General features: G+C 49.5%; 6 protein-coding genes across 6 annotated transcripts; 1 reads left to right on the top strand and 5 right to left on the bottom strand.

Annotated features, from left to right (window-relative positions):
- Nucleotides 1–211: 211 nt before the first annotated feature.
- On the bottom strand, nt 212–814 carry COCCADRAFT_106377 (uncharacterized protein; the record flags this gene model as incomplete). Its single annotated transcript, XM_007718029.1, has 1 exon — nt 212–814. One exon carries the CDS (start codon nt 812–814, stop codon nt 212–214), a length of 603 nt encoding a protein of 200 aa, XP_007716219.1.
- A 1,624-nt stretch (nt 815–2,438) lies between these two features.
- Nucleotides 2,439–3,585, bottom strand: COCCADRAFT_106423 (uncharacterized protein; the record flags this gene model as incomplete). The annotated part of the gene is made up of 3 exons (XM_007718028.1): nt 2,439–2,840; nt 3,015–3,470; nt 3,526–3,585. The coding sequence occupies 3 exons, from the start codon at nt 3,583–3,585 to the stop codon at nt 2,439–2,441; spliced, it is 918 nt and encodes a 305-aa protein (XP_007716218.1).
- A 313-nt stretch (nt 3,586–3,898) lies between these two features.
- COCCADRAFT_8310 (uncharacterized protein) lies at nt 3,899–5,196 on the bottom strand (the record flags this gene model as incomplete). Its single annotated transcript, XM_007718013.1, has 2 exons — nt 3,899–4,506; nt 4,563–5,196. The coding sequence occupies 2 exons, from the start codon at nt 5,194–5,196 to the stop codon at nt 3,899–3,901; spliced, it is 1,242 nt and encodes a 413-aa protein (XP_007716203.1).
- A 1,358-nt stretch (nt 5,197–6,554) lies between these two features.
- Nucleotides 6,555–10,801, bottom strand: COCCADRAFT_8309 (uncharacterized protein; the record flags this gene model as incomplete). The annotated part of the gene is made up of 9 exons (XM_007718012.1): nt 6,555–7,544; nt 7,596–7,870; nt 7,923–8,910; nt 8,967–9,562; nt 9,627–10,215; nt 10,265–10,397; nt 10,448–10,465; nt 10,517–10,608; nt 10,664–10,801. The coding sequence occupies 9 exons, from the start codon at nt 10,799–10,801 to the stop codon at nt 6,555–6,557; spliced, it is 3,819 nt and encodes a 1,272-aa protein (XP_007716202.1).
- Nucleotides 10,802–11,552: 751 nt separating this feature from the next.
- Nucleotides 11,553–14,371, top strand: COCCADRAFT_8308 (uncharacterized protein; the record flags this gene model as incomplete). Its single annotated transcript, XM_007718011.1, has 7 exons — nt 11,553–11,606; nt 11,680–11,755; nt 11,811–11,874; nt 12,072–12,520; nt 12,569–13,471; nt 13,522–13,765; nt 13,813–14,371. 7 exons carry the CDS (start codon nt 11,553–11,555, stop codon nt 14,369–14,371), a joined length of 2,349 nt encoding a protein of 782 aa, XP_007716201.1.
- Nucleotides 14,372–14,982: 611 nt separating this feature from the next.
- On the bottom strand, nt 14,983–15,171 carry COCCADRAFT_8307 (uncharacterized protein; the record flags this gene model as incomplete). The annotated part of the gene is made up of 1 exon (XM_007718010.1): nt 14,983–15,171. A coding segment is annotated over one exon (189 nt), but the record flags the coding sequence as incomplete, so codon positions are not given.
- Nucleotides 15,172–15,180: the final 9 nt, after the last annotated feature.

Raw genomic sequence — 15,180 nt, 5'->3', positions numbered from 1 at the left:
AGGATGGAAGGGTTGGGGTTAGCGTTGTAGGGTTTGTCCTGGTACAAAAAGGGTTTGTTTGGTTGAGAGGTGTGGTAGTTTGTAGTTTGGGTGGAACTAGTTATAGTATACGTGCAAGGTATTCTAGTTGGTTACTTCCTCTCTTTTACATAACACTTTTTTTCTTTTCTTTTCTTCTATGGAATCCAGAAAAATCACGCTTGGATATATTTTACACTAGCCCGTAGAGCTGTCCCATTGCTTCTTGCATGTCGACGTCGTTTCGTGTGATGAGCGGTCTTGTGTCTGCTATTAATTGTCGGCAGACTTGGTACCCGAAATGTAGTCCCAATGTTATAAGTAGGAGAGGTATCAGGATGCGTCCTAGTATGCGACTCCAAGATATTCCCCCCTTTCCTGACCCGATGTTACTTTTCTCTGCTGAGCCAGACGAAGCTGCAGTCTCGTCTTTCCTTCCCTCGTCCTTGTCTTCGTCTACATTGCTCTCCAATACCGTCAAGTACGTCAACCTCCCTAGCCACAGATGCCATCCGACGAGCATCACAAATGCAAATGCGATGTTTACCCAAGACAACTGAGCGTACGGTGATTTTGCTCGGCGCCCCAGAATGTCATACATTTCGTCAAAGCCCTGAACGGCACGGTGCATGGTAAGAGGGATGATGAGCATCGCTATTGAGAGCCCAGCGATTTCTAGGCTGTGCATGCCGAGGCGGCGGAAGAGTGTTGTTTCTCGCTTGTGGAGGTGCCAGTTCCAGAGTAGAGACATCAGGTCATTTACCCGAGGGTGTGTTGTTTTCATTGTAAGGAGCATGACGGTGTGATGCGTAGGATCTAGGAGATTCGGATAGGAATAAGGTGGCTGTAGCAATGGTATTGCAGTTGTACCAGGCTTCCCACAAAGAGAATGGCCCTTTTGTGTCTTGAATGTGCAGTTGCGGTGTGTTGGGTACTTTCCAGGAAAGATGAGCAGCGCTGGACAGTGTTGTCGTGGTTGTTGCCTCCGCGGTTGTCTTTCGTCAGGGCGACCCTTCCTGAATCCTTCCTGTCTTCGCAAAAATGCAACAACAAGCTCTTCTCAATCAGCCCATTCCACGGTTGTTTCTCAGTCGACGCGTTTGCTGCTGACTCTTTTCCTTTCCTCACCCCTTTGCGCACGTGAAACCCCCTTTTGAAACGCAAGGAGACTGCTGTTGTTGTTGTAGTGTCGCCCACTGCTAAGCCGACTCTGCTCGTTTTGTTGCAATCCTCTTCCTGACTTTATTGTACTTGGCTCGTCCTGCAAACGCGTCGACAAGAAGATTGTTATCCCTTTTCGTCTCGTCAGCGCTGACTGCCGTGATTCTCACGAGGTGGCGCCAAGCCCCTCCCGTAATGCTCACACCGCCTAACTATTTCGATCTGCTCTCCAGGTTATTTGGGTTCAGCCCCGCAACAGACTCATTCGATTCGCGAGCAACGAGGTGATGGAATGAGAGACGTTGGGTTGGAAATAGGAGAAACGAAAAAACAGGAGCATCAAATCTTAGTCGTCATCGAAGGTTTGCACCCTGATCCGCCGCACCCCGGAGTCTGTAGTTGCCTGACGGTGCCCCGCATTCTCAATGCTGAGCTAGCTGTGTGCCGCGCCGCCACCATCAGCCCTGATTGGTCACAATTGCGTCTAGAAAGACATGTGTGTTGGTGGTGATTAACTGTGGGGATTGAAGGATGAGGTAACGATAGGAGAGGAAGGTGGGCACGTAACAGAAATGTTGATGGTGGCCATGTGGTACATGTCACGGGAGGGGCCGCTCTGGGTAATTTCTCACACGCATGTTTTTGTTCGCCGTGGCGCTATGGATAGTTAATGCTCTGACATGTGGTTTGTTTGGACCGTCGAGTTTGGCCTATACACCTATAACCTTTCAGGCCTTCCCTTCAACTCAAGGCCAACACCGCCCTACCTGACGATAATGTGAAGCCTCAACAATCCACAAGCACGCCTCGCTTCGTTTCCCACAAAGTTCAAACGAAACCCGCCGATGTCTAGGAACAACAGAAGGCATAACACCCAGCAATGCCGATAGAAACACCAAGATGTTTTACCGATCGTGTCTCACGATGTGCCGTGCATACCCGACAGTTTCTACACATTAGCATTGTTCTCAAAGCGCGTTTGTATGACTCGCGCCTGTCATTCGCGCCAAACAACATCGTATACTGTAAACATGATCGCACGGAACGAAATCGCATCGCATCGAACAGAATGTGCGCTGCGATTAACCCGATGCCAAGCCGGTGCGCACCTACCTTGTGTCACCACGGTATTCTCGGTAGATTTTTCAACTGCTGAAACAGGGAAACAAGACGCTACTTGCAAGGCGCCAAATGTGCCGGATCAGGGTATTCCGAAGGCAGAGAATGTCTCAGTGGGGATTGGGTGTGATTCTGGAGTACTATCTTCGAGATCTTCGGGATGGTACGATGAACTCGCTGTCCCCTTCATCTTCTACGTCGTCTTCTGACGAGTTTTCATCGTCATCCTCGTTCTCATTGTCTACTTCCGGTTCAGCTGTAGGAGGTATATGTCTTGACCTCAACGTGCGGCCAGTTGAAGCGGTTTCGGCCTCGAATTTCTTAACCTTGGCTCTTACTCGGCCTTGCCTGCCTCTGCCTTCAAAGTCCAGAGTCCACGACAGTTCGAGTCCCTGTTTTTTGGTACCGGCATTGTCAATGATCCAGCTGTACGGCGCCTTTAGGACGATTTTGCACTCGATAGTGAAGAAGCCCCAACCTTGTGCTTCGAACTCGTACGGTGCGGTTCGGAGGACACGATGGCTGGGCCGAAATGTCGGATGCTGTGATATGTTAGCCTTCTCGTGGAAAGTGGTATATCAACCAATAACTATAGCACTGCACATGTGTAGATGAGCCGTATGCAATTCCAAATTCCGTGCATCCTAGTCTCTGTATTGAATGGCTTTCGCATCCTGCTGCTTGACCAAGAGACAACTTGAACTTGCAAAACTGACCAGATAAAGATGCACTTCCTTGATAAGTTCCGGCCTTGACGTGCGCACAAAAAATGTCCAAAGATGTTCATTCGCACTCCCAGGGTTCCTGATCAACCTATGCTTGTTTCCGATAAGAATCATGACACCCTCGACACCATCTTGTCCAATACGAGAGCCCCTGTCAACCTCCTCTTCCACGCGTCTTTCCGCATAAGTCACGGGATACTTGGCCTCTAACTGTCTTGCCAGAGGCTTGTCCGGAGACGCTGTTGTATGTGTCCTGCACATAGGACAGTTGGCCTCAAGGTCATAGCTGGGATCATAGTTGGGATCAAAGTCTGCGAGGTGCACATCCAGGCTTGAATGCTCGATTTGGTTGGTAGAGGATGCGTCAGCCCATTGTGCCATACACGATGCGCACAGCAGATGGTTGCATTGGGTCCTCACGGGAGTGAAGAGGAGAAGCTGGCAGATCTGACAGATGTGAGCAAATCTTTGTTCAAATTTTTCTGCTGCACATGTAGCTCACAGGGCAGAGATGGTCGTGCGCGACATCTTCTGGTGGAGCTGCGAGCGTTGTCTGAGCCATGGCCGCGTGAGAGTGAGAGAGAAGGAAAAAAAAGAGTAGACCAATGCATAACTAAAAGTCAATGCCTCTTAAATAAGGCCTACTTCGTAGCCGTGGCATGGCTGCTACTAGGTGTGGTGTTAAAGTGGGTGCCATGCTCGTCATTGGCTGGTGTGCTCCAGGCACCAGTCTCGCTGCACACGCCATTGCGAGGCGGGGACGGTTTTCACGTGACGGCGCGTCACTAAGAACGTAATTTTGACCACATGGCAGTCCCATTAGCAATTGAAGATATATAAATACATTGGACTCCCATATGCATGCGTGCGTGCTTTCATCTGTATCCATTGTCGTGGCCCCAGGGCATATCATCTGGTCGCAGTCCCATGGCTTCTTTCCGTTGCAATTGCCTTTGCAGCTCTGCCTCCCGTTTAACCTCTTCCAGATATCGCAACCTCTCCCTCCGGGCCTTCTCCTTGAGTTCGCCAAATGGATCGAATCGATCACTCTCTGGGTTTTTGAATGGGTTTTCCCTCCAGCTACCTCGATCGGTAAGCGTTGTGCTCCTCGGCCTGTCGTGAAGCATGTCATATGCCTTGTTACGCTGAGGATCAGCAAAAGGGTTGGGTGTTGGAGGCTCCATGCGCGAGCGGCTACGGTCTGTGGATACCGTTTCTGGACGCGAATATTCACCTGGGCCAAACAGAGTGTTACTGCGATCTGTGGAGCGGGTCAAATGGCCCTCTCCTCCGCCGTTACTGGCCCCCTGTAGACGCGCGAAGATCGAGGATGCAGTGCCTGTGTGTGCGCCTTCAGGGGCCTGCAGAGCCTGTGCCATGGATGAATTGAAAGAATCGCCTTGCATGGACACATGGCGGGTATATTGCTTGCTTTTGCGGCGCTTGATGAAGACGATGGCGGCGACGAGAAGTGCCAGGGCACCTGTTTGGTTGTTAGAAATAATCGATTATAAGATAAAAAGTATAGCAGTGACTGACCAAGCACACCCAGGACGATTGCTGCTACCATGGCTTGTTTTGTCATAATGGGTGTCTGTTCTTCTGGCAACCTTTCTGCAGCGCCGGTTTCACCTGTCATTTCCATTTCCGCAGTTGATAGAGGCGGAGGTGGAGGTGGAGGAAGAGATACGGAAGCTGTAGGCGAGGCTTCCTTTTGTCTGTCGCTTCGTATCCTATCTCCGGGGGGAGGTGTTGTTGTGGAAGGAAGAGCCATAGTTTCTAGTGTGGTCCCGGTGATCCATGATTGAGTTGCGCTCCATGATAGAGCTGCTTCTGTGGTGACTTGTAAAGCGGGCACATCTGTCGTGGTGCTCGATATAGAGGGTGGCATGGTCGGATCAGGACCGAGAGTTTGGACGGGTCGGGATGATGCACCGGATTCCATCGGCGAGGGTGGCTCTTCATCATCGTCGGATTCTGAATCTTCACTTGAGGATGAGCCGCCGCCAACTGTTGAAGGGCTGCTGAATGGCGAGTCTGGGCTCTCTGGTCCTTCGTCCTCCTCTTTCTCGCCCTCGGGAAGGGGCATAGTAGTCACAGCACCATCTTGACGTCGTGAGTACCTGGGAAAGATGGAGACTGGCGACGGCCGCCTCAGCTGATAGCGAGCCATGATAAAAGTAATAAACAAGTATTAGATAATGTTAGACACACGCCAAGGGGCCAATAGTGCAGAGATATCAAGAAAATAAAGCAAAGAAAAGGAGTGTCTCCAGGACTATGAACCGAAAAGAGTGTATCCGTTCAACGGAGATAGTGAAAAGAACGCCTGATTTCCTCAGTGACAACGTCAATCCACATCAATCAAGGTGAGGAGAGAAAGAGTAAAGCGACGGAACATGGAGACGCCAATGCTTTGAATGCAGCATGACGGCTTGGGGGCCGCATGTCAGGGTCACTAGCCTCAGTCGCAAAACGTCTCCAGAGTGGATCCGCTCGGCACTGTCTTCATCCCCAACGCTTCCCTGGGAAATAGCATAGAAACGGCACTTCTCTCATTGGGCTACCTGAGGTGTCCTCGAAACTAAGGCTCAATCGCGTCCAGTCGCGGCAACGGCGATCAGCAGCAAAATGCAAGAAATTGTCTAGCTGAGCCATGCTAAGAGATGCACCGACTGGGGCATGAGGCTTAATGGAGTTCCGTGGTTGGGCACGGGGAATACATGAGACGTCTTGGCGGTTTGACAGTGCAAAGATGTAGCGTCTTGTGCTTCAGCACCCTTATACCGCGCGGCGCCATAACATGGGTTGTCTGAGCGATGTGGCTGCTACAGTGAAGAAGAAATGACGAACAAAGCTGACAGTCCTGTTCGCAGGGTGCATAACCATAGTAGTAACGCCTCATGGTTCAGGCTAGTGGAAGATCTGTAGCACCACCGCCGCCAAAGCCACACCTATGCGAAAGCCACACTTAGTCCTTTGTGTTCATGTTGCTGATTTGGATTTCACAGTGGTTCTGAACTCTAGTCGACACAGCCAGGGCGCTGCATGTGGAATCAATATGCAGCTGTCATCTAGACCGTTTGTGAAGGCTGTCAAGCTGGGACGAGGGTGGAGAAAAGGAGCCGCCATCGCGAACGGACAGATGTGGCGCGGAGACCCCGGAAAATTGTGGAGCCTAGCGTGATTATGCTGCGGGCCATCGAGTTGCCGCATCAACAACGCTCCACCATCCAAGCCAACATCTCTAATAGTACATGCAGCACTGTCGCGTGCAGCCTTGCTGTTGACCGCATTAACCCGATCGTTATGACAGTGTGACAGTGTGACAGTGTGACAGTACTTACAGACGAGACGGTAACTAGTATGGACTCTAGCTTACCGCAAGGTGCCACCAGCAACGCTTGACCAAATTCCGCTATAGGGCGGGCGAACGCAAGGTATATCATCCATTACATTCTGCTTGAATTTTTAATTAAACTTGCCCCAGATCGCAGGATTGAGTTCCATCTGAAATATCGGAAACCAGTTCTAGGCCGGTATGGCTCGATCCATACTCTGACCCAAGCACATCTCATAGTACACTTTTCTCTTCGCGAGCAACTCTTGGTGCGTCCCACTCTCCACAACTTTTCCCTTGGCAAAAACAAAGATTGCATCTGCATCCTTGATCGTACTGAGGCGGTGCGCCACTGCAATGGTTGTACGTCCGCTCTGTGCCTCCTCTAGGGCCGATTGAACCATCCGCTCAGACTCGGTATCGAGTGCGGATGTGGCTTCATCCAGCAGAAGAAGACGTGGTTCGCGTATCAAGGCCCGGGCTATTGCAATTCGTTGACGTTGTCCTCCAGACAACTGTGTGCCCCTATTGCCACACATGGTTGCGAAGCCGTCCGGCAGGGATGCGACGAAATCATAAATGTTCGATTGTTTGGCTGTTTTCTCAATTTGTGCATCCGTAACATCAGTTTCGACGCCCATGGCGATGTTGTCGCGGATCGAGCCTTGGTATAACACGGGTTCTTGTTGAACCAGCGAAACGTCACGGCGGTATTTGCGGGGACAGAGTTCCGTCAAGGCCTGATTGTCGCAGGTTATCTGCCCGGCGATAGGGTCATAGAACCTTTCAAGAAGAGATATCATGGTCGACTTTCCACAACCGGATGCGCCCACAAATGCGATGAACTGGCCGGGCCGTACGTCGACATTGATGCCTTCGAGAACTTTCGCATGTGGTCGAGACACGTATGCGAACGCAATATCATCCACTTCGATATGGGCCGGACCCTTGCCCTTTTCGTTGTCAAAAGGGGGCTTAGATGGATCTTCTTCCACGGCTGGTGTTAGTCTTCGTAGCCAAAACACGTAGTTCGCCGCGGTCGTCGCCTTGGTCAGACTGGTTGTGTAGGAAAAGAATCCTGCAGCTGCCTCTCCGGAAAAGATTACACCAATAAAGACTGTGAAGAATTGAGTGGTTGTGTACTCGCCAGTACTGATCAGGCGACCACCGTACCAAAAACCCTAATGTGTCAATTTCTTTTTGCTTTCAAAGGTAACGGACAAGGTACATACCAAAGCCATTGCAAGAAATGAGATGGATTGCGACAAAGCATACCAGAACATGGTCCATACCAGAGCCTTGATGCTATGCTTTTCAACATGACGCAAACAATCTTCGTATCGCGTGAGAATATGTCGCTCAAGTGCGAGACTGGAAACTGTGCGAATAGCGGAGACGGCTTCAGCAGCGAGCGCAGCACTGCCAGCAAAACGCTTTCCAGTAAGCTCCTCTAATTTAAACTCAAGTCGAATCCTAAGGTAGCCAGAAAATACAATTGCTGGTAGAGCTGAGTGCATGCAAAGTCAGTACAGTCTGTTGATTGGGTTCAATGTACTCACCTCCAAAGACCACAACAAGGCCCAGCTTCCACCCGACAGCAATTGCAAGAATGGAGCTGGAAATAACATTAACGATGTTGATACATATCAGCATCAGGTTAAAGCCCATGAGGTCGCGCAAGTGGTCGGGATATCCTGAGAGCTTTGAAACGAGCGCGCCGCTAGCGTTGTTCTGGTCGTCAAAAAAGGCCATGTCTTGCTTGAGGACCAGATCGAATATCTCGCATCGGAACTTCCTTCCCACCACTTGAGCTACAATATTGCTCGTCCACCCGATAATGCAATACACGGCCAGATTACCAAGGGCAACGACAAAAAACATGAGAGAATAGAAGTCGCCCTCGTCTACAGCTTCTTCGGGGGGCAACTGAAACGCTCCGACGACACGTGAGAATAGTATGGCTTGAGCAGGGAACGTCGCTCCTCCACATACACCAGCTATCGTCAATAGCACGAAGCATTTCCAGACATCGCCCACTTCTTTGAGAACCAGCCATATACACGTGACAAGGTTGTAGTTGATGCCATCTTTGGTCGGTTGCTCGACATCATCATGGTTCATGGCGGAGACCTGTGTCTGAGTCCGTTCGAGATCAACCTTCTCTACAGCAAAGTCTTGATCCACGTGTTCTTCGCTGTCGGTCTGGCCAAGGTCCTGGGCTTGGACAAGACGTGCGTATGCTCCATCTTGCGCGAGGAGCTCTTCATGTGAGCCTTGCTCCACGACAGCGCCGCTAGACATGACGATAATGTTGTCTGCATTGCGGATTGTAGAGAGCTTGTGCGCTATGACGATGGTGGTGCGACCTTGAGAGACACGTTCTAGGGCCTGCTGCACAATCTTTTCAGCCTTCGGGTCTAAGGCGCTGGTTGCCTCATCTAGCAGTAGGACGGTTGGCTCTGAAACGATGCTGCGTGCGATCGCTATACGTTGCTTCTGACCGCCCGAAAGATTCGCAGCACGCTCGCCAAGCTGCGTATCGTAGCCCTACATGTTGTCAGCACTGCTAGTCCATGGATGGTACGCAAATCTGGGGAACCTACCTTTGGCAGTCTCTTGATAAACTCCTCGGCATAAGTATCTTTACAGGCCTTTTCAACCAGCTTTCGTTGCTCGTCCTGAGGTAGATTGGCCTTTTCGGTACCAACAAGGCCGAATGCGACGTTCTCATATATGGTCCCAGAGAAAAGAACCGGCTCTTGCTGAACGAGACGAATGTTTGTCCGTAACCACCTGAGATTCAACTCTCTGATATCCGTATCATCGAGGTAGATCATACCGCTAGCTTGGTCGTACCAACGTTCAATCAAGCCGACAATGGTGGATTTGCCGCTGCCTGAAGCTCCAACCAGTGCTGTCGTTTTACCCGCAGGTGCCGATACAGTCAATTTCTTCAGTACCGTGATTTCGGGCCTTGCTGGGTACGCAAAGCTGACGTCCTTGATCTCAATGACGCCATTGCATACATCGGGTATTTTGCCCTCTCCACTCAGAGGATCTATCGGAGACTTTCGATCAATGGTCTTGAATAGCTCATCCGCAGAAGACGATGCCTTTGCCAAAGCCATAATTTGAGGAGCAATTGTTGTCATTGCAGTCGCTGCAACTATCACGGCTAAGATGACGGTAAATACGTCACCTATGTGCAAGTAAGCAAGTGTTGTTATTTGACGGAAGAAAACAAGTGTGAGAAACCAACTTACCGCTTTCTGTGATCTCTCCTCGAGCAAACATTCGGATACCTTGCCAGAAAGCCAATCCATAGCCACAGTAGATACAGAAGAACTCAGTGGAAAACATGACCGCATAAACGGGAGATTTCTTCATCCCAAGATTCATTGCGTCGCCAAGCATGCTGTCGTATTTGCGCGACAACAACGGGTGGAGCCAAAAAGCATGGACAGTGCGTATCGTTGAGAACACTTCTTCTGCCAATTGCCCAGCTTTTGATTGTATTGATAGCAACTGGTTCTCATTCTTGGTGTCAATACCCACGCAGGCACTAATGACGACTATAATCGTTGGAACGATACTGATTGTGATCAGGGTGAGCTTCCACTGTACGACAAAGGCGACAATGAAAGCTGTCACAAAGGTCGATACGCCCTGGATTGTGAGCGAAAGTTTCTCGGAAATACCGTTGTTGACATTGTTTCCATTGCTGGTGGCTTGCGTTGTGACCGAGGCGGCCTCATCTGAATCAAAGTAGGCGATATTTTGGCGAATGACGTGTTTGAGGAAGTCTATGCGCACAGCCTTTGTGGTACGTATTGCGGCTATTGATATAAAAGTCTGGCAAGATTAGCATCAAGATATTGAATCGCTGGTGGACTCTGCATACCGAGTGGATATAGACGAGACTGAATTTTGCAATGAAGAGATATACAAAGTACAGCGTGAACTTGTTCACTTCAGAACGATATTGAGCTGGTGTGATAGTGCCAGTGGCAAACCCAGTGAACGTGGACACGAATCTGGAATGTCAGTGAAGTCCTCGGCGTTGTTTTTGTATACAAAGACTCACTTTCCGAAGACTAGGTCCCTGAAGAGAAAATTAGTGTTTATGTGAACCAAGCAGTACGGACTCGCCTACATGAGTGGTAGTAGTGTTCCAGCGGCAATGGCAGCGACGGCCGCAATGACGTTCAGAATCCAACTGGTGCGATCCGCATACCGGAAGATGCGCTGCAACAAGGTCAATCCTAGATGCAATTCAGGTGTCGCCCGTGTTTGGACTTACGACATAGCCACCCATACCGCCATCGGCCTTCTTCGGCGCAACATCGCTTTTGCCGTCAGAAGCTGCGTCTCTTTTGGCATCATCAGTTGTTTGCGCGTCAGATTTGAGTGGCGGGGCTTGATGCCCCTCTGGCGACATATTTGAAATAAGAGTTGATGTAGTTCATCGTGAGCAGGCAGCAGCGGAAATCTAACGCCTTTTTATCGCGATCGGCCAAGACTACTCCTATAATTTTTACGTTACGTAGGGCTGTTCTAAGTGGCTAGGTAGTCCCCAAGATGAGCTGAATCGCGCTAGGGGTTGACTGCGCTCTTTGCGAACAAGGATACTCGGATGCAAACTGCCCGTAATACTAAAACAGGGTAACTAACATTAATGATATAAAAGTGTTCGCTGGCATTGTAAGATAACACGATCTAGTACTATATCAAGCAAATGGGAATCTACATATGAAATGTAGTACTCTTGTATGCATGGACAACTCGTACGTGGTGGTATAGGCGGCTTATGTGAGCAATGGTATTGTCTTGACAGGGTTAGTTTTTATTCCAGTATTGTTGATTACTTACGGGCATGCACGCCAATAACAGGCGGAGTCTTGGCATAGTCACGTGGCATCCACACTTTCCTTCGTTATTCATCTGATGTATTTAGGAACGCAACACAAATATATGGGGCTGCATTGAAAGGAGAAACTTGATTGTTAAAGAAAACTCGATTGATGTCTTGAGAATATGTGATTTCCGCCGATAGTAATGACATCGTTGATGATTACCCCCCGTTGTCGGCGCCCGAGGACTCCGTTGCCCGAACTCTCGACATTACTACACCCACTCTCGCACTCCACGCGTTGCCACACTGCGGCCTAAACCGACCCGTAACCGACGCTATGGAAGACGACGACATGGATGAGTCGCCCGATCGGGGCATGTCTAAGCGCGCAGTAAGTCGAGACAGCCCCAGTGCTTGGCCTGTGGCTGCATAGAGTGATCCAGCCACTAACAATTCCTAAACAGTGCGATAGCTGTCGCACGCGTAAGATACGCTGTGACCGTGCCGTACCTTGCTCTAACTGCAAGGCAAGCAAACTAGGTAAGAGATCTTGCGTCTATGACATACATAATGGGCTATTGCTTATTGGAAGCAGCTTGCAAAACGACTGCTCCCCAACAGAAAGCTCAACGCCAAAGAGTCCACATTTCTGAGCAATAGTACGTATTTCAGATGTTAAATTGTTACCACCACTGGCATATGCACACCTTGAAATACGTTTCTATCATGCCGAGACACGCCTAGCTATACGCCGTTTCGGGGCATATCGATAGCAGGCAAATACCCCGAGCATAATTCACACATTGGTGCCGAGATTTGGATGATGACAAGAGCCCTTAATGCTGACATCTCCTAGTGAAAGGAAGATTGACCGAATAGAAGATCGATTAGCAGGAATCGAGAATGTTCTTGCTAACCTTTCGTCAAAACTCGGCAATATGGATCTTGCCAAAGACAGCCCCGAAACAGGCAGTCAGTCACGTTCGAGTCGAGTAGGAAGAAGTCCAGGTAGTGGCTTACAGGAAGCCCCTACACCGGCGCCATTCGAGGGCGAAAGCTCAATCAGCATTCAATCCGTCTATGCTCGTGAGATGCTAGCTCAGGTAATTGACAGCACACCGTCAATTGGCCAGAATGAAGAAGTCAAGATGGCACTTACTGCTCTTTCCGAGATGGTATCGCAACCAAGCCAGACTATGGCTCCAAGCAACCGATTGATCAATCGCTCCCTTGCCGAAGTGGATCCCACTAGACTTGAGCAGCCTCCATGGGTGGAGGTCTGCAATGCGTTGGACACAGCTATGAGTTGAGTTTAAGCCTACCTTGAATTTTGAATGTTACTGATTCTACTAGAGTATTCAACAATGACATTTGCCGTGATCTTTCCGTTCCTCAAGATGCCAAACCTGAGGGAAATTTTCGATGACGCGTACCACAACCCTGGCACCTGTAGCGCTGCTCGACGCGTGCTTACCTATGGCATTTTGGAGAACATATTTTACGAATTCCAGGCATTTCCTCTAGCAGGCATGGACATCAGCCAGTACGCAACATATGCGGCCATATGTAAGCGACAAACAGAGGTGGCCCTAAGCCAGCTCGACCTATTCATACCGGCAAGTTATGAAAATATTATGGCCTTGGTCCTTGGAGCAGCGCAAGCAATCGAAATGTGTAAGCCTTCTCTCTGCTGGATCCTGATATCTTGTGCAGCAGGCTTGTGCACAAGTTTGGGATATCACCGTATCAATACCATGGCTCACGACACACTTGAAGAAAAAGAGTCGAAGATCTACATTTTCTGGATGATATACATGTTTGACAAGACACTCTCGCTACGGTTGGGCAAGTCAAGTGTCCTTCAGGATTGGGATATCGCTTTGCCTTTCGTCCATGAGAGTGATCCTAATGATCCACCTGCCCAACGGACTCGTATGCTATCCTACTGGGTCAAGGTCGCTAGGGTACAGGGCTTGACATATGAAAAGCTATTCTGCCCAGCCTCCTTCCTGCAGTCCACAGAGGAGCGAACGGCAGTCGCAACGGACCTGATCAATGCCATGAACCAAGCGTGGGTCGAGCGTGACGACGTCAAAGCCGTTAATCGAGCAAACTTTGGAAAAAATATGAACAATGTTGCGCAACGACCGACCGGAGTGGGTCACAGCCCAAACAAGACTCCACTCCCATCCCAGTTGAAGCGGTACATATCTCAACCGCTCAATAAGGAGTCTGATGTCAACGAGTACATCCAAGGTATGTGACGAGGAATATTCAGGTACAGTTAGTTAGACTAACCATGGAAGGTGCACTTGATCGTGTTGAGGACATTTTGTTCTACTCTGACGTAGTTTCACATTACTCGACGTGTGCGCTCATACAGCGCTCAGTCAGTCCGGGAAACATGACCTTCAATCAAGATTGCTTGCAGTCATCCCGATCAGCTCTCGACGCTCACAAAAGGGCCTCCAAACAATTCAACAAGAAGGGCCAGGAGGAACTGTGGTCGGGATACGTGCACTGGTCCATCCTCCAGGCGCCGTTTACACCGTATGCTGCTTTTATGACCGCTTTATTGTCTCAGCTAATCAGTATAGGTTCATTGTCATTTTCTGTAACGCCATTCAAAAGGCGGATACATCCGATGTTAGCGCCGACCTACAATCTCTCTCAGAGTTTGTCACGAGCCTCGAATCTTGTCGTACAATCTCTGAAGGCGCAGACAAGCTCTATAGAATGTGTCATCTCTTCTTGCGAGTGGCAAGACTCTACGTAACGGCCAAGACCCAGGACGCTGCTTTGAGATCGCGCACCGCCGCGCAAAACCATCAGAATTACTACACAGCAAACGGCGCACAACTTGACCTCAATGCCATGTCGCAGTTTGATCCATATCTAAATGCACTTGGTCTACTTCCTGACACAGCATGGTCGGCAGATCAATACAACATGAATCCTGCTGGTCCCGGTGGCATGCAAACTTTCCCGCCGGATCAGCAAATGGGAAATAACTTCAATCCAGGACAAATGAGTCTAGGGTTTGGGCCATCGGGTGGGACTCACAACTCGATGCAGGATTGGTTTTCTGGGTCTATCTATCTTATGAACCTGATGGAGCCGGGTGATGATATGCAGATGCCAGATATGGATTTATGAAAAGTTGATTTAGCGATTAATGAAGGTTATTTTAGAGAAGCTTGAAGTATTTGTGAATGAGGAGGTGATTGCAGGAGGTGTCTTTGGAGTAATACAGCTAACTAATGACCACTATAGCAAACACCCGTTGTCTGACTCTTTCGCAAAAACAAAACCCCCCAATCCATGTATCTTCTCCTTTAACCTCTTACAATTTTTCTTTCAAAGCCACTCCGATCACTAAAAGCAAGCATTCACACAATCACGGACGTCACCAAATTCCAAGGCAAAGTAAAAGTTATCGATCAACAGCTCGATTTCTCTTCTATAAAATATTAAACTCGCTCCATCCGCATTCCAAACTTCGCAAAAAAAAGGATAAAACTATCCCGTAAAAAAAACTTCCAAAAGATAAAACCCACAAGTCAAAAACACACTGTCCAATCAATGGAACTGAGATCTATCGACCTCGATTGGAGTTTAAAAAAAAAGGAAGCCCCAGGCTTGAGTCAAGTCCGCAAGTAATATGTGCCCGCTGATTTTTTGTATACACAAAAAAAGGGAGGTGAACAGGGGAAATCCGGTCTCCAAGGGGTGGAAGTTGTCCAGGATTGAGGAAAAAAAGGGGAACTCTAAGCGGCGGCGGCGGCGGCAGCAGCAGCAGGAGCAGCAGCGGCAGGAGCAGCAGCCCCGGCGGCGGCTTTACCCTTACCCTTGCCCTTTCCCTTGCCCTTTCCCTTGCCCTTTCCCTTTCCCTTCTTGGGTTCAGGGGCGCGAGCTACAATGTCCTCGAGCTCAGACTCGACATCGCGGGCCTCAAGGTCTTCATC

Source organism: Bipolaris zeicola (assembly GCF_000523435.1).
Source record: "Bipolaris zeicola 26-R-13 unplaced genomic scaffold scaffold_208, whole genome shotgun sequence".
Taxonomy (NCBI): domain Eukaryota; kingdom Fungi; phylum Ascomycota; class Dothideomycetes; order Pleosporales; family Pleosporaceae; genus Bipolaris; species Bipolaris zeicola.
The sequence above is the reverse complement of the archived record's forward strand: the minus strand, read 5'-3'. Positions and strand labels throughout refer to the sequence as shown.